Source organism: Erythrolamprus reginae, chromosome 6, assembly GCF_031021105.1.
Source record: "Erythrolamprus reginae isolate rEryReg1 chromosome 6, rEryReg1.hap1, whole genome shotgun sequence".
NCBI lineage: Eukaryota > Metazoa > Chordata > Lepidosauria > Squamata > Dipsadidae > Erythrolamprus > Erythrolamprus reginae.
Window position 1 is genome coordinate 70,459,590 of NC_091955.1, and position 18,718 is coordinate 70,478,307.

At 39.8% G+C, this 18,718-nt stretch overlaps 1 protein-coding gene across 2 annotated transcripts in view; it reads right to left on the reverse strand.

Moving 5' to 3' along the window:
- Positions 1-206: 206 nt before the first annotated feature.
- Positions 207-18,718, reverse strand: part of TOM1 (target of myb1 membrane trafficking protein) — a 35,289-nt gene continuing 16,777 nt past the window's right edge. Inside the window, exons 10-16 of one of the 2 annotated variants that reach the window (XM_070756220.1) lie at positions 17,954-18,068; positions 17,230-17,350; positions 9,372-9,447; positions 5,845-5,907; positions 2,890-2,949; positions 2,405-2,444; positions 207-1,314 (exon numbers count right to left, since the gene is read on the reverse strand). In XM_070756220.1, coding sequence (XP_070612321.1) covers positions 1,163-1,314; positions 2,405-2,444; positions 2,890-2,949; positions 5,845-5,907; positions 9,372-9,447; positions 17,230-17,350; positions 17,954-18,068 — 627 coding nt within the window. In that variant the 3' untranslated portion in view covers positions 207-1,162. The remainder of the gene's footprint in view (positions 1,315-2,404; positions 2,445-2,889; positions 2,950-5,844; positions 5,908-9,371; positions 9,448-17,229; positions 17,351-17,953; positions 18,069-18,718) is intronic. The other variant, XM_070756221.1, reaches the window with a different exon arrangement.

The following is an 18,718-nucleotide window of genomic DNA, read 5'->3' on the forward strand; positions in this document are numbered from 1 at the left end:
TCTCTACTTCGCGGAAATTTGACTTTCGCGGGCGGTCTCGGAACGCATCCCCCGCGGAAATCGAGGGAACACTGTACTTCCTTGCTTTGCTTTTGTGCTAGGAACTACAAAGTTGCTGAAAAGCCTCTTGACTGCTTCTCTTTATACTTTTTCTCCACATTTGATTAGAAACTGTATATTGTAAGCCAAATTGGACAGAAAACATATTTGGACTGAAGTCATTTCTTTAATATGGCATATACAAAGCAAGTCTCCCAAATACATGGCATAATTCAATATTGCCCTCCTCCCAAACCGTTCTTTAGCTATAAACTTGGTGAATGCCATTTGTAGCTCTGAGAATGATAGTAAAACACAATCTAAGGGAAGATAATGGTGAAAACAGAAAAGCAATGATAGTGGGCTTCATCAGATTCAACTTTTTTTCCAGAAAAGTCTTTGCCCTCCTGGACATTCCAGCTTTGCAAACTGAAAGAAGCCAGCCTTGGAAGAAATTGATACTGCTCAGAATTAGACACTATGCAGCTGGTATCTGGACTGGAGAGAGAATGTGCTTGGCTTGCGAGCAGAATTCTTCATGCAGAAATATTAGAATATAAAATGAAGTGTTTACATGTATGTGTGAAAAAAAAGACCACCAACAGTACACTTTTTTTTTACCCGCACAGCAAACTGGATCTGTAGATTCCTTTTTGCTAGAGGAGAAAAAAAAATACAGAAAAGCCACTAAGGATTGAAAGAAGCTGCCCAATTTGACCATTTTGTGCAACTCCCTGTGGGGTTGGGAAAAACCGACAAATCTTACTACCCATTTTCAGCACGACTTTTAAGAATCATCATCATTGGAGAAAAGATACGCACAACAAAACAATGAAGAACACACCCAAGCCTGCCTAGATCTCCCTGGAGAAATCCCCATTCATCTGGCAAATATATTTGACAGCTCTGCAACCTCTTCCTACTGCTTGCTTTGCTTTAGTGTTCCCTATTGCAGCAATGATTAACCTAACCCAAAGCAGTCTGGAAAGAAGGCAGGAAGAAGGGAAAGGGGAAGATCCTCTTCTCCCATCTTGTCTCCTTTGGATTCCCCCCCTTTCTCCCACAAGAAGTGCAGTGCAGAACACACAGGTCCTTTTGTAACCACACGAAGCTGCAGGACAGCTCACAAAGCAAACATTGCTTCTTCGTCTTTGTCCATCTTTCGCTGAGGAGCAGAGTTAGTGGATGTTGCGGAAGGAGTCGCTGTGGGGTTGCTGGGAAGAGTAGGAAGTTTATCTGCCACCTTTGCACGCTCCTCAAGGAATTTGTCAAACTCTGGGAAGAAAGAATTAGGGACAATTTTAAAAGAGGAAGAATTAAGCCAGGGCTAAAAGAGCATTGGGAGAAATTACAGCTGAAATTTCTATGAGGGGTTCCTGGTGCTCTCCGAGCTTGTTTAATTTGTTGCAGGCCTTTTGTTACCCAAATGGGTAATGAAATACCTGAAATAAAGCAATCAAGCTCAAGAAAGTACTGAGGACCCCTCATTTCAAGTCTGAGTTGTTGTTGTTGTTGTTGTTGTTGTTATTATTATTATTATTATTATTATTATTATTATTTAGATTTGTATGCCACCCCTCTCCAAAGACTTGTTACAAATATTCTCTTCTATTGGTGAAACACATACAGTACTACTTACGAACTTAATTCGTTCCATGACCAGGTTCTTAAGTAGAAAAGTTTATAAGGAAAAGCAATTTTCCCCATAGGAGTCAATGTAAAAGCAAATAATGTATGTGATTGGGGAAACCACAGGGAGTGTGGAGGCCCTGTTTCCTCCCAGGAGATTCCTAGAGAGGCCCCACAGAAGCTTCTCCCAGCCTTTTCTGGCCTTGTTTCCTCCCAGGAGATTCCTAGAGAGGCCCCACAGAGGCTTCTCTCTGCCTTTTCTGCCCTGTTTCCTCCCAGGAGATTCCTAGAGAGGCCTCACGGAGGCTTCTCCCTGCCTTTTCCGGTTACAGTATCGGAGGCTCGGGTTTGTAAGTGAAAAATGGTTCTTGAGAAGAGGCAAAAAAAATCTTGAACACCCGGTTCTTATCTAGAAAAGTTTGTAAGTAGAGCTGTTTGTAGGTAGAGGTACCACTGTATCTGGAGTTGCACAGAACATATTGCTGTGGTATTAATGACAAACTGTTTTCTTTCATCAGGGCATTTCTGAATGCCTAGCTACAAGAGCTAACAGACCTAACCTCCCATTAGGAGGTTACAAAAATTACAGGTTTTTAAGAAATCATGTTTGTGTGCATTGTTAATAGTTGATTATACAATTTGTACAAATGAGGTCAACAGATGAAGAACATTTCAGGCTGAGTAGCTGGAGAATATCAGTCATAAAGGACAGGATATATGATTGGGCATAACTTGCCTTCACTGGTGACACCCTTTGGCTCCACTGCCTCGTTTCCCTGAGGAGAAAAAAAAGGCAATATCAAAACCAAATAAGATTAAATGGAAGCTCGCAGGACTCACTCGGAACAGAATTTTCCAAAAATGCTAAGACCTGGTAAATGTTCACCCACCATACCTACAGAGTAGGAGCAGTTAAATTTGGGATATGATATCAAATTTCTGTTTTTAATTTAATGCTGATATGTCAGTGACAGACAGACCTGGCCACAAGAAAGGAAGGGTTTCCTTTTCAGCTTCAGAAGAGACTCAAGGAGAGTAATGCAAGAGAGGAAGTCAGGCTCAGTAGTTAACACTTATCACCTCTATAAGCTAGAGACAGAATCTAGGATCCACCCATCCAGGATATACCATTTAATTATGTCCTTCCCCACAGGATGGCTGGTAGGATGAGCCAGTAATTAACTCCTTCTTATACACAAGTATTTCAACTTTATTACATACCTCTTCAGAGGTGATCCACTGTTCAATTTCCTCCATGAAAGCAGACTGAGATACAGGAATCTGACAAGGAAAGTGAGAAAAAGAAAAAGACCAAACAGTCCTTGTATATCCATATTTGTAAAAAACAAATCCCTCAGGGTTAAAAAGTCATGGTTTAAATTAGTGCAATTCTTGGTTCAACATTTTTTAGCATCACTGAAGAATGGTTCAAAATCTTTCTTGGGCCTTACCTTGCTGGTACAGACCTTTATGGATATCATAATGTATATGGAAAGACATCATTAATTAGAAGACTTTCACAGATGTTTTGATTTTATTAAGCGAAGCATAAAAATCTTCTGTGTTTTAGTTTATTTTAGGCCATATCACTGCATTTAACAAGCCAAAGGAACATTTAGCAAAAAAAAAAAAAAAGACCCTACAAAAAAACAATCGGGCAATTTATGTCTAGCAAAAGTGCTTCAGTGGGCTTCTGCTTTGCTTCTATCTTCTAATATAAAGGCCACTTTAAGCTTTCACTAGAGACATTCTGGCACAAAAATTATACACTTAAGATCTGACAAATCGGATCTTTCAAAGTTTCACTTTTTTCCTGCACGCCAGTGATGGCGGACATTTTTTGTCGTTGCGTGCCAAAAGCACACATGCACATGCCCACACCCATAATACAATGCGTGCCCTGCCCTATGTGCATATGCGCACAACCCCCCTGCATCCCATTTTGGACCTAGAAGGACTCCTTAAAGCCTCCTGGAACAAAAAAAAACTTTATTCCTCTCCAGCATTCATCTCCATTGTTCAGTGATGCATTTCCTGCCTCTCTAGGATTTACCTCTACCTGCTCATGTGAGGGACTTCCTCTTCCTGTTGGATATAGTTATATTCTCGATGGCTTATATAGTGTTTTAACTGCATTTTGATTAAACAACAGTGCCGCAGAGACCACAAAATCAGCTGACCAGCAGGAGGCATGAGCGGGCATGAGTGGCCAAGCTCAGCTTAGCGATGGCTCATGTGTTGGCAGAGGCCTTTGCGTGCCACCTGTGGTATGCATGCCATAGACTCAAAATCACAGCTCCTCCCTTTAATCTGTTTTGGTTAATTATTGTCCCTTACACTAATCATAGAAACATAGAAGTCTGACGGCAGAAAAAGACCTCATGGTCCATCTAGTCTGCCCTTATACTATTTTCTGTATTTTATCTTAGGATGGATATATGTTTATCCCAGGCATGTTTAAATTCAGTTACTGTGGATTTACCAACCACGTCTGCTGAAAGTTTGTTCCAAGGATCTACTACTCTTTCAGTAAAATAATATTTTCTCATGTTGCTTTTGATCTTTCCTCCAACTAACTTCAGATTGTGTCCCCTTGTTCTTGTGTTCACTTTCCTATTAAAAACACTTCCCTCCTGAACCTTATTTAACCCTTTAACATATTTAAATGTTTCGATCATGTCCCCCCTTTTCCTTCTGTCCTCCAGACTATACAGATTGAGTTCATTAAGTCTTTCCTGATACGTTTTATGCTTAATCTTAATCTTCCTACAGTTGGGTTTTTTTTGGGGGGGGGGACAAATGGAAGAAGGAGTAATGTGTAAGATGCTTGAAGTTCATGAGGAAAGGGTGGGATATAAATCCAAGGAAAAGTTGTAAATAAGATTCTCGTGTTTTGCCCATTTTCTGTGTTTAGTAAAATACATTTAAAGTATTCTTAAAATTTAAAGGAAATAGGGTTTCTTATATCAACAGTGTATTAGGTCAGCCATTTTTACTTATTATTATTAAGCATATAACTTGTGCCTATAATACAAAGGGTTTTATTTCCATTACAAACCAAAAATGAAAATTTGCCTGGGGAATTATTTTTAAATCCATGTTCCCATCTTAAACCAAGTAAGCTTATCTTACTTGTAAGTAAGTTAAGAAAGAAATGTGCAAAATTAAAGCACCAATACCATTAAGCCAGAAAAGGTACTGAGCTTTTGTTTCCAAAAGCCATTGGAAAACAAAGAGAAAAGAACCAAATGAATAGAAGCCAAGTAGCCCAAGGGAAGAAATCATGCAAATAGTGCCTTTAAAACCACTACCAGAGTCTGGTCTATTTTTATCTCATTTTCCTCCCTCTGCCAAGAAAAGCTCTTTCTTCTTCTGTTCAAATCAAACTGGTCGAAAATTTGTGGAAGAGTGGTATTATTAAGAAAAATGTGGTCATCATTTATTTTATCCCCAGAAGAGCTTTCTGGAACAGACGGAAATGAGAGCTATTAAAGTAATCCAGAACAGTGCATGGGTTCAGCTTGGACAAAGCAGTACAATTCCAATCTAAGGCTGATGTTATTGATTAGTTCAATATCATGTATAATCTTGGAATCTCAGCATCAAAATGATAGGCAGCTGGCTATTGAGCCTATAGTTCATGTGCATATTTCTCATGAAAGTGGGTGTTAGAGAAAAAAGTCAAAACAGAACTTGCCACTAGATGATTGTATGTGCACTATGTAAAAGTACAAAGCCTTGCTTGATATGGAATCATGTAGGTTATGGTCACTTCATAATCCTTTATTAGTCTTTCTCCTTATTTCCCCCTGAAATAAGGATGACATTTATAGTCTTTTATGAAGATAGTCGGAAAGAAATAATGGATTTTTCGTACATAATCTCTGGACTGTAATGCAAGTCCATTCAGAGTTATACAAATTATGTTACAAAGATTGTGGGACTAAATTAAAAAGATGTAGAAGATTCTATGTTGGCTATTGTAAGAAATTTTGTAAAATCTTTTCCTCTACCCAGGTAGAATCTGGAATGTGGCACTTTGTAGAAGAGATTTCTTGGTTTCAAACTATCACTTTGTCTGCTGTTGCCCCCACACAGTGTTCAACGCGTGCCAGAATATGCTTGATATTCTTTAAGTGCTTTTTAAAATTTTCCCCAGCAGTGATACATTCTCACCATTCCTTGGCGCATCATCCAGTTTGAAATCTGGGCCTCGTCAGTAGAACCACCTAGCTCCAGCTAGTTAAGAGAAAATTTGTTTTCAAAGAAGACAGAAAATGTGGGTGAAGAGGATGTTCTCAGTAAGAGAACTATCCCCTCTATCTAAAAGATCATGGGGGACTTCTCTCCTGTCATTCTTTTTAATGAAATTGAAGGAACCTACAGCCCAAGTCTGGAAGAGAAGGTTGAATTATCTACAGCAGTGTTTTTCAACCAGTGTGCCAAGGCACACTAGTGTGCCGTGAGACATGGTCAGGTGTGCCGCGAAGCTCAGAGAGAGAAAGAAAGCAAGAGAGAGAGAAAGAAAGAAAGAGAAAGAAAGCAAGAGAGAGAGAGAACGCAAAAGAGCGAGAGAGAAAGAGAACAAGAGAGAGAGAAAGAAAGCAAGAGAGAGAGAAAGAGAACAAGAGAAAGAAAGCAAGAGAGAGAGCAAGAGGGAGAGAGAAAGCAAGAGAGAGAGAGAAAGAGAGGGAGGGAAGGAGAGAGAGAAAGACATATAGGGAAGGAGGGAGGGATAGAGAAAGAGAGGAAAAAAGAGAGGAAAGAAGGAAGGAAAAGAAAGAAAGAGGGATGGAGAGAAAAAGAAAGAGGAAGGAAGGGAGAGAAAGAGGGAGAGAGAAATAGAGCGAAACGGAGGAAGAGAGAGAGAGAGAGAGAATTTTTTTGTCCAAACTTTTTTTAGCCCCACCCCGCTCAATGTGCCCCAGGGTTTCGTAAATGTAAAAAATGTGCCGCGGCTCAAAAAAGGTTGAAAATCACTGTTCTACAGAACAGAAAGAAACTGAATGCAGAAAAGGTGCCTTTTCCTTTTAAGGACTGGATTAAAGGAGGATAGCTATTTAAGAAGTGTAACTCAGACTTCGAAAGAAGCTTGATTCAGATGGACTATATTTGAAAACTATGTTACTACAAAAAGGATTTAACACAGGAATATTTAGAAAACTGCTCATCGTTTTGACTGTATTTATCCCAGGATGAATGCATAGGACTCATTCTCTTTTGCAGAGAAGTTTTTTTTTTAGTATTGTATTTTTGGAGCTTGATGACTGTTAATTGATTGAAGATAATTTGATGATACATATTGTATTTTTAATTAGCATCTTTTCTTACAGTTGACGTATAATTTGCTGTGAGCCCGTGGAGAGGGGCAGCATACAAATCTAAATAATAATAAATAAAATAAAATAATTCTAAAAAACTGTATCATGAAACTGAAGTATTATGATGATTAAAATGTTATAAATTTCAGAAGTTTGTGGAAATATCTTTTTAAATATTTGGGTTATGTTTTCCAATTTGATTGAATTTTAATGAATTATTGAACATAATGGAGTGCATTATTATGGATATTTGGTTTGTATTGTTGCTGAACGTATATGAATAGTCTATTGTGACTTATTATGAACTATTGTGGGAAGTATATCATGAAAAAATTGCTTGAAAATGAATTGAAATTGAATTTTGCCTCCTCTTAGAATTACTTTACAGTAATTATCCTTACTATGGGTAGACGTATATTCTCTTACTTTGTAGTGGTAGATATATTCATATACAAATTACAAATGAAAACATAGAAAGGTGTATTATCAAGAGGGATAATTACTACCATTTCCCCAAATTTAGCATCCTTGAGTTATTTTGAATTTCGCTTCACATTGTCTCAGCAAAATAACTAATTGTGCTGATAGAAGTCAGTGGTACATATGGGGAGGCCTTGAATAGGCAGTACAGTGTTCCCTTGATTTTCCGGTCCGAACTTCGCGAATAGCCTATACCACTGTTTTTCAAAAAATATTAATTAAAAAATACTTTGCGGGGTTTTTTTCTATACCACGGTTTTTCCTGTCTGATGACTTCATCGCCAAACTAATAATTTTCGCAAATAAATATTTTTAAAAAGTAATTATTGTTAATAAATAATTATGTGTATAAATATCAGGATCACTAAGTGTTTTATTCAATGGTGAGTACCAGTAATAATGGTGAGTAAATGGTTGTTAAGGGAATGAGAAATGGTAATTTAGGGGTTTAAAGTGTTAAGGGATGGCTTGTGATACTGTTCATAGCCAAAAATGGTGTATTTACTTCTGCATCTCTACTTTGTGGAAATTCGACCTTCACAGATGGTTTCAGAACGCATCCCCCACGAAAATCGAGGGGACACTGTATATGCCTCTTCAATTTAACTACATATCTAACAAATTGAAGAGGCATATACAGTGTCCCCTCGATTTTCGTGGGGGATGCGTTCCGAAACTGTCTGCGAAAGTCGAATTTCCACGAAATTTCCACGAAATACACAACAGTCCAACACAGGGGTCGGCAACCTTAAAAAGTCAAACAGCCATTTGGACCTGTTTCCCAAGGAAAACAAAATACCGGGAGCCACAAAACCTGGTTGGGCATAGCCAACTCGATGTCACTCGTCATATGACTCTCCCAGCTATGCCTACCCAGGTTTTGTGGCTGTTTTCTTTCTTTTGAGAAAAAAATCTCTCTCTCTCTCTCTTCCCCCCTCCATCTCTTTCTTCCTCTCATCTTTCTTTCTCTCTTTCCCTCTCCCCACCTCCCTCATTCCCTCTCTCTCCCTTTCTCCTTACCCATTCTCTCTTCCTCCCTCATCTCTCACTTCCTCCCTCTCTCTCCCCTTCTCTCTGTGTGTGCTGAGGAAGAACTACCATCCCCAGCTTCTCTTGGGGTGATCCTTCTCCCCCTCTCGCGACTCCCTGGCTGGGGGAAACCCTGATCAAGGTGTAAAGGCGCATGTGATGGGCAGCTGCTCGTTTAAGGAGGGACTTTGGATGTGGCTTCTCTCCTGCCCTAAGGATCTGGCCATTGCCTTATCGTATTTCCCCCCCTCTCCCCAGCTCTTCAGCCAAGCAGGGAGGGCAGGCCTCCAGCTCGAAGCAGCAGGAAGCACAAGTGTGGTGTGAAGGAAGATACAGAGCTGCTTCTCTCCTGCCTTAAGGATCTGGCCATCGCCTTGCTATGCCCTCCGCCGCCCCCCAATTAGAGGGGGAGGAGGGTTGCTGGAGCGAAGGCAGCCTTCACTTCCTACCACTTACATCCACCCCACTTGGCCGAAGAGCTGCCGGGAGGGGGTGGAATGGGAAATGGCAAGGCAATGGGAGGAGAGAAGCCGTGTGCAATGATTCTCCTTAAGCAAGGGTCTTCCCATATATGAGCACATTCCTGGCCCCACCACAGCCAGCCAAGGAGTTGCGAGAGGGTGAGGAAGGTCGCCCGAAGGAAGCCTTGACCGGGGGTGGCTATATTCCTCAACTAGCGCCAGAGAATCAGCCACAGCCACTTCTCCATTCATGCCGTCGCCCTTACCTTCTCAGGACAGATAAAAGAGGGGAGGGCAAGGCCAGCCAGTGATGGGACAGGGAGCTACAGCAAGGGGCCCAAAGAGCCGCATATGGCTGCGGAGCTGCGGGTTGCCGACCCCTGATGTAACAGTTTGATAGGCAGCTACTCACTGCTCCTGTATTCTGTTGCCTGGCATCCAAGGCTCCAGCTAGACCTTTTGTTGCTAAAGGATCTTCATATTTCACCCTGAAAGAGGAAATCAGGTTAGCCAATAGACATGAGCTTGGGCATTTTATTTAAAGCACAAATTATGTTCTATATTTCTTGGGTGAGGTTGGGAATGCTTTACACATCCACACTCCACATAGACATATTAATAATCAGGCCCAATAGAAATATATTATATAAATTATATTACATTTTGATTTGTCATTTTCTTATAAACTTTCTTATTCATTTGATACATAACAGCTGAATGTTCTTAAGTGTAAACTACATTTTATCTGAAGAAAAAAATATTGTGATTGATTTATAAGATTCTTTCTATCATCCATTCATTCAACTTGCCCATAATTTGGTAAACATTGGCACATAGATGTGCTTAGATTGACCGCAAAACCAAATTTTAAAAAAGAGGTGAGAGAGAAAGAATTTAGAGAAAATTTTATTGTCAAAATTAATAAACTCCCCTTCAACTGTCTCTTTATACAGGCTCATACAATATTAAAGAATTTTCAAGGAATAGATGGTGACATCAGACATTAGATTTAATTTATTATACTAATTAGTTGTGGTCACTTGAGGATGAAATAAAACTGCAAATGTAACTACATTAGAAATTGGAAAAAGTAACTTCCGATAATTGCATGCAAAGTTAGAATGCATATTTAGAAGTAAAATAACAATCAGGAAAACAACAATTTCATTATTGGTAATCAGTAGATCTCTCAGAGGAATTATTTATAATGTATGTTTACAATTTTGCTGGACATTCTCAGAATGGCTTCTAGCAAATGTATGAACTTGCAGGCTCTTCTGTGTATTTATGAGTGATTGAAAGACTATATCAAACCTCTGCCCAAATTCTATGACAAAACTGCTTACTCCTAGAGTTTGTAAATAATTTCTTAAATATAATTATCAGTAGTTGTTGAAATAAATTTGCATAGCATTAATAAGTTGATAAGACACTGGCGCTGCTATCAATATTGTTAAATTCCCGAGCATCCTTTGTACTATATCCTTTAACCATCTATCAATCCCAGGTTTATAGAATCTTTCACACTTTAAAAAATGGCTTACTTTGTATGTTGAGAAGGCCATGTGAAAACTCCTTATTCCACACATCTCTGTATGATTTTCACTGTGACTTTAATACTGGAGATATGAAATCTCCTTCTCAGCTACTTAACCTCTTTTAAGGAGGCATGTGAAAAATGTTTTGCCAGACTGTAGTTATAATTGGATGATGCTAGTGGTGAGAATTATTTATTAGTTTTAGCGGACTTAGAATATTTTGCTTTTATAGCTGCTGATTAAGGTTGTAATAACTGTCAATCATCTTAAGCAATGATGTACAAGAACAAAGTGAACAAAGCATTAAGGTACAACAAAGATTTTAAGTCTAAATGTTTGATAGTGAGGTATTTCTCTATTCCATATTGATTTGCATGTATATATATTAGAGGAAGCAGTTGCAACTGTTTCATTCTAAAATTCAATATTCAATTATATTTTCACTGAATTTTACTGTTCATTTTCTCAGTGTGATAAAGCACAGAATTGCATACATACAGAATTTGTTTTGGTTTTGGCTAGAATCAATGAATTCTGAGTTTGCACATCTGTCAAATACCAAAATTTGACAGAGTGCCTAGCCATTCTGCATAAAAATTCATTCCTATTCAGCTTGAACTTTATTTTCATACAATAGTTTACAGCTGATGGCGAACCAGTAATTTTAGAAAAAGTAATTTTATTGCAAGTGTACTGAAATGTGTTGGCCGAGAATTGGTGAAAGGCTGTAAGTCACCTAATGATTCTGAGTCTTTTCAGCTTGACATCTTAAGAACTGAACCTCAAAATCCAGTTTGTTTGAGAATCTAACCTGACCCTCTAATCAAATCAATATCCCATTTTGAGAAAAAAAAAGTTTTGCAGGCCGCATATCCTAAGCAAATAAAATACTCTTCCATGCTATCTTTTAATCTGATATTTTACAGAAGGTAAATGTTGGTAGTTATGGGAAAGGTTAAGGAATTATAATGGGTATTAATCTGCTGTGTCCTGCCCCTAGCAATACTGTCTGTCTGCTTGCTTATTGAGATTTTTGCAAACATTATTTTAAGTATAACTCCATAGGGAGAGGGAATAAAATACTTTAATTTAAATATGTTTTTATAGGCACTCAGTATAAAACTGCACAATCATATAGTTCTATATCTCTATTTCACTTTAATGCATGAACTTAACACACATTACATACTCTGTTTTGCAGGTAAAATTAGACAGGCTGAAAATTAGACTTTTCCAGATTAATTAATGCATACAGCTATTGCGATGCTGAACATCATCTCATAGAAACTGTTTCATACAGTTACACCCTTTGAAAAAAACAACTCATATTTGATATTCACTCTAAACTATACCCATATGTGCCTTCTGTCTACACTCTACCGAAATAAATTATTTCTTACACACAGCCTTGGATGATATTGCCCCAGAACTGAGCTCCCCCCGAACATATTTTTGTCCCAACCATAATTACTGGGACCGGTTTCTTCTTGTAGCCAAGGGGTTGGGCCATCTCTTCTCAAACTTTTCAAAGAAATGCTTGTCAGTGAAGGGCCCACTGTGCACAATAGCATCGAGGATGAAGCAGAGTGCAACCACCATACCAGTGACAAGGCAGAAAGGCAGGAATGGTTTAAGATGTTGCCAGAACTTGTTCATGATGTTTTGGAAAGATACCCAACTCCAGAAAAGTTATCTTGATCGTCAAAGCATAGAAAAAGAAAAGCACCAACATATGTGGAAGTAGAGGCAGACTGCAGAATAGATAATCCCAATCTGGTTTCCGGGCAAAAAAAATAGGAAGCAACCAGTCCAACTTGAGATAGCAGAATAAACTGAAGATGTCCCCTAAATCGGAAATTAAAAGGATCAAGTAGTGCTGGAAAAAATATGCGGCCGATTCTTCCCATGCAATTATTCAGAGTGGGAAAAGATCAGACAGAGTGGATGTCAAGAGATTAGGTTTCAGATGCTTCTAGTGCCGGTTCACTATCTCTGCTTTCTTTCCATATAGTCCCCAATTCTACTTCATATTCCATTAACAGCAAGCAGGCCAGTGGTCGTCTTCCTGCAGCCTGGTATATGCATGGGGCGTCCGTATTCTTCCTCTGCTATGGTTTCCTTTCATCTTTGAACCAGGAGGAATCTCTGAAAAGGCGCACTCTTTGGCAAGCATTATAAGCTCTTTGGTGGCTGCAAAAGCTGAATCAGTGGTGCCTAGAAGCATACTGGCACATAGCCTATTTTGCTAAGTGTTGGAGGGGGCATAAGTGCACACAGCCACAAAAAACATGTTTCTATTAGCACCGATGTCACTCAAAAACTTGCTTTAATCTTATGCCATCAAGTCTGAAAAATATGCTAGGACCCAGTTGTGATTTTTTGGAACTAACAATTTGGGCAAGACCCTTAGAATTAGCCATATATCATTCCAAGACTAAAGCCAGATAAATAGTACTTAATAATAATAATAATAATAATAATTGATTGGATTTGTATGCCACCCCTCTCCGTAGACTCGGCGCGGCTAACAACAATGATAAAAACAGCATGTGACAATCCAATAATAAAACAACTAAAAACCCTTATTATAAAACCAAACATACACACAAACATACCATGCATAACTTGTAATGGCCTAGGGGGAAGGAATATCTCAACTCCCCCATGCCTGGCGGTATAAATGAGTCTTGAGTAGTTTACGAAAGACAGGGAGGGTGGGGGCAATTCTAATCTCTGGAGGGAGTTGGTTCCAGCGGGCCGGGGCCGCCACAGAGAAGGCTCTTCCCCTGGGGCCCGCCAAACGACATTGTTTAGTCGACGGGACCTGGAGAAGGCCAACTCTGTGGGACCTTATCGGTTGCTGGGATTCGTGCGGTAGCAGGCGGTTCCGGAGGTAGTCTGGTCCAAAGCCATGTAGGGCTTTAAAGGTCATGACCAACACTTTGAATTGTGACCGGAAACTGATTGGCAGCCAATGCAAGCCACTTGGAATTCATATCATACTTTTTTGCTACACAAAATGCCTCATGTAATTTTCACAGCCGTTCTGCAGAGTGGATCAGCACTGTCATTATTCCTATTAAGCAAATCTTGGAAGAAAGTGAGGGAAATTATGGTTATTTTAAAGCTATTTGGCCAATGTACAGTTTTGCACCGCCAGGGACGTTATCAGTAGAGTGTGTCAAAATAGCCAGTCCTGTTGTAGGAAATGTCTGTTGTTTTATAAAGTGCTGTGTCAATTTTTAGGATGGTTATCTCTCAAACAACTAGGTAATTAAGAATACGTGAGAAAATTAAAACCAAAGAAGTTTCTGACAAACAAGCAGAACAATTTCATTGGGGGAAAAAAAGCTAACTCAGCTAACTGTGGCAACAGCTCATGCTTTTAGCTTGCATAACACCTTGCAGAAGGTGTTACCTCTACATAAATAAATAAATAAGGTGCAGATAGTCCTCAACTCTTGACCTCCCGTTAAGCAACTGTATGAAATTACAATGGTGCTGAACGAAGGGACTTAAACATTGTACTTGAAGTTCTGGCTGCTGTAATGATCCTGCGCTCACAGGGTCACAATTCAGGAGGTTGACAATTTGCCCACTCTTTCAACTGATCCTGGGGATGCTACAACTTACCCCCACCAGCCTATTTTCCCCACCCAATCCTGTCCTATTTGGGCCTACTTTCCAATTGGCACAGCCAGTGTTCCCTCTAATTTTTTTGGGGGGTGGGCGGAAAAGTATAGTGTCTGAGCGGCAGTCCCTTCGGGACTGGGCGGCACAGAAATAATAAATAAATAAATAAACAAACAAATAAATAAAAAACCCACCCTGTTTTGCCTCAGAGAATTTCAAAATAAAATGCTGTACTGTGTGTCTATAACAGTGAGCTCATAATAGGGCAACTCTATCAATATCAAAATGCCACTTAAATAGTTGAGCTAGTTTCAAACTAGATTTTGATTTTCTTTCTCTCTTCCTTACTCCCATTCTTTTTCTTTCTCTTTTCCTTCCTCTCTTTTTTCTATCTGTTTCTCTCTCTTCCTCTCTCTCTCCTTCCCTCTCACTCTTTCCCTCTCGGCTTCTGGGCAGGTTTGGAAAACTCTGAGTTGATGATGATTTTTAAGTGAGCGATTGCTCACTGCTCAGCTTAGAGGGAACTATGCCTGGGGATGCTACAACTACCCCCACCAGCCTATTTTCCCCACCCAATCCTGTCCTCCTTGGGCCTACTTTCCACTTGGCACAGCCCTTACAGACCTCTGTCTGTTCCCTGTCCCACTGAGTCCCACACCCTTCGGCCAGTCCCGATGGGCCTTGTTCCACTTACCTCTTCCAAAGACTGCCTTTCCAAAAGAGAATCAACCTGTGTGCTTTGCAGTTTTCCTATACAGAAATTACCTGGTGCCATGCTGAAAGCATGTACTATTTTGGAAGCAGTCCCAATTCAAGAATAGCGGACATTTCCCAAATGGTACCTGCTTCCAGGATAGCACTAAGCAGCTTCTCTATGGGGAAGCGGCTGCATGGCACGCATCAGCTGGCTCTCTTTTGGAAAGGGGATCTCCAAAGATCACTGTTCCAACAGAATGTGTCCAGACTATGTGCAACACAGGCTTTCACAGAGGCTGCCTCGCACCATTCTGGAAGTGGCTGCCATTTTTGCAATCTCTCAGAAGGACACGAGTTTCCAAATTGCATGATTTGGAAAATCACTCGTCTCCGAGAGATTGTACAAATAGTGTTCACTCCAGAACATACAAGGCTGCTTCTGCAGGAAGACTGCAACATCGCATTGGCTGGGCACTCTTTTGGAAGCCAGAAGAAGTCAGAGGAGCAAGGCACGATAGGGGCAGGAGGTCCAAGTAATAATAATAATAATAATAATAATAATAATAATAATAATAATAATAATAATTTATTAGATTTGTATGCCGCCCCTCTCCGAAGACTCGGGGCGGCTCACAACAAACGATAAAACAATATATATAGGCACAAATCTAATATTAAGAAAAAAAAACTAAAAACCCTATCATAATTAAAAACCAAACAGCACATACATACCAAACATAAATTATAATAATTCCTGGGGGAAAGGTGTCTCAAGTCCCCCATGCCTGGCGGTATAAGTGTGTCTTATGTAGTTTATGGAAGACAAGGAGGGTGGAACAGTTCTAATCTCCGGGGGGAGTTGATTCCAGAGGGCTGGGGCCGCCACAGAGAAGGCTCTTCCCCTGGGGCCCGCCAGACGACATTGTTTAGTCGACGGGACCCGGAGAAGGCCAACTCTGTGGGACCTTATCGGCCGCTGGGATTCGTGCGGTAGCAGGCGGTTCCGGAGGTATTCTGGTCCAATGCCATGTAGGGCTTTAAAGGTCATAACCAACACTTTGAATTGTGACCGGAAACTGATTGGCAGCCAATGCAGGCCACGGAGTGTTGTAGATACGTGGGCGAATCTGGGAAGCCCCACAATGGCTCTCGCGGCTGCGTTCTGCACGATCTGAAGTTTCCGAACACTTTTCAAAGGTAGCCCCATGTAGAGAGCGTTGCAGTAATCGAACCTCGAGGTGATAAGGGCATGAGTGATTGTGAGCAATGACTCCCTGTCCAAATAGGGCCGCAACTGGTGCACCAGGCGAACCTGGGCAAACGCCCTCCTCGCCACAGCCGAAAGATGATGTTCCAATATCAGCTGTGGATCGAGGAGGACGCCCAAGTTGCGCACCCTCTCTGAGGGGGTCAATAGTTCCCCCCCCCCAGGGTAATGGACGGACAGATGGAATTGTAGAACCCACTGGGGTAGGAAACTGTGCATAAAGTGTCTTGAGTGTGAGAGAGGCAGTAAAAACCCATTACAGCCAGAGTGAGCAGGGGAGTGTATAAGAGCAACTAAAGCATTAGCCTTAATTGACAGTTACATTGCTAGATCAGTCTAATTCATAAATCTGTTCTTCATTTCGTCCATGCTGTTAACAAAAAACCCTATTTTATTGCAACTGCAATTCACAGAAACCACTAGAGGTTTAGGAAATGCCATGGGGAACAGGGAGTGGAGAAGAGGAATGTGCTAATTACAGCTCAGGTTTGTCCTAATTCTTAGGAGTAGAACAACAAACAGTCTTTTGAAATCTCAACAATCTAATTCCCAAATCCACACTAGCATTATTGTTGGGGGCATAATAAGACATACAATATTTTTTTGTTAGTATCACTGTATTAAAAATTTAAGGAGTTAATACTGAAATTTTGACTATTGTCAAAAAGGAAATATAGTTCTGAATGGTAATACTCTACTAAGGGAACCCATCATTCCCAAACTGACACCAACACTAGGATTTCCAACTTCACCTACAACATGGCAAGACTGATGCTACATGAGTCAAGTGACATCACTTTCAAAATGTATTCTTCATAACATTGGCAGCCTCGATTTCAGTCTCTTGGTTTTTCTAATTTTAATTTTCTACTTGCAGGTCTTTAAGAATTTTGGAATAACAACTTCCTTCTCTACATGAAAAATAGGGAAGGCAGATAGCTGAAAATTTTTGAAATTATGTTTACATTAAAAAATAAAACCAACATTTTGTATAGATTTAAATCAAAATGACACCAGTAAAATCTGAATATAGACATACATTAATTACCAATTTATTAATTAAATCTCTTAGTTTGAAAAGTTTGGTTTATAGTATTATTTTTGCCCATATTAATAAAATGATTATATCCACTTACCCTTTGCGTTGCTCAGCTAAGGAACTGCCACGGGTCAGTGCAAACATATCAAACTCTTCTTCCAGTTTGCTGGAATTATTGAGGGATTGTAAACCTGAGCTGACACTGTTAGAACAGAGATCTACAAGGCAAAGGACAGCAAAGTAGCATCTACAATGTTAAAAATATATGAAGCTGTAATAAACCTATCACTCTGAAAAAGAAGAATAAAACTTTCTTGCATGGAGTGGGCGACTTTTCCAAATGAAGTAAGTATAGTAGTACCTCTAGATACGAGTATAATTCGTTCCAGAAGGGAGCTTGTATGTCAAACAACTCGTATCTGGAACAAATGGCTTTAGACTTTGTTTTTCCCCTCCGAGATAACCAAAAGCAAGGATTCTTGCGCCACCTAGTGGACGCTTGGCTCGTATCCCGAATTTGAGCTTGGGTCTCGAAAAGAAATTTCTCTCCCCTCGTGGCTCGTATCTTGGAATAATACTCGCATGTGGAGCAGCTCGTATCTAGAGGTACTACTGTATTAGAAAGATCTATTGTGATTTCTACACAGCATGCATTTGGGCAAAAGATTTTCAATAATTTATCTGCCTATTACTGCTTGTGTCGGCCTACATTCAAACAATGTTGTGTTTTTAAACAGAGAATGCTCGCAAAATGACCAGAATTCTGAATATGAATGGAGATATTTTTTTTATAGTCCTACAAACCCAACTAAGGCACTTACCAATTCCTGCAAGCTGAGATGAAAGGGTATCGGCAGTTTCAGGAACTTTTTGTACTGGTGTGACACTAGGTCCCATGTCAAGCATACTGTTTTCATTCTGTGTGTCATTTTGTTGCTTGGAGAAAAAAAAAAGAAAGACAATGATCTTGTATTACTGTGAAGGATTACAGCATTTCTTCCAAAACACATCTCCCAATTCACTGATCATATGTTCTGATTTGTCAGGGAAATCCAACCAGGGATATAGAAGCCTCAGAAAAGGGTGATATGAATGAAAGGTTGCTGCACAAAGTCCCTTCCAACTCTGTTACTGTTACATGAAACAGTCAGTTCAAAAGGGTGTTATTGTTCTAACAAGGGAAAAATTAAAATAAGAAAAGGCCACACAATGTTCAAAAGAACTATCAGACAAGCATTTCCTGGGGCATCTTAAGACTTCAATACATGACAGACTTTATGCTTCCAATATAGGTTCTACCAGGGGCTCCCTGAAGTTGAAGTTTATGCCATGCTATTAAAAGATGGCTATGAAAGTATATGAAAAAATGATAAGTCTATCAAGCAAAGTGTTTCTAGGATGAGATGAAAATATTATTCATCATCTCAGACTATTCCCTACATTGACTGGCTGTTCTTGTCCATTTCTATCTGGAAAAGCCAGAACTGAATCTAGGACCTTTGGCACAGAGTACAGAAACCCTTCCCCTGAAAAACAGCTATTATCCTATTGAGGATTAAGTCCAAACAACCAGGTATACTAATGAA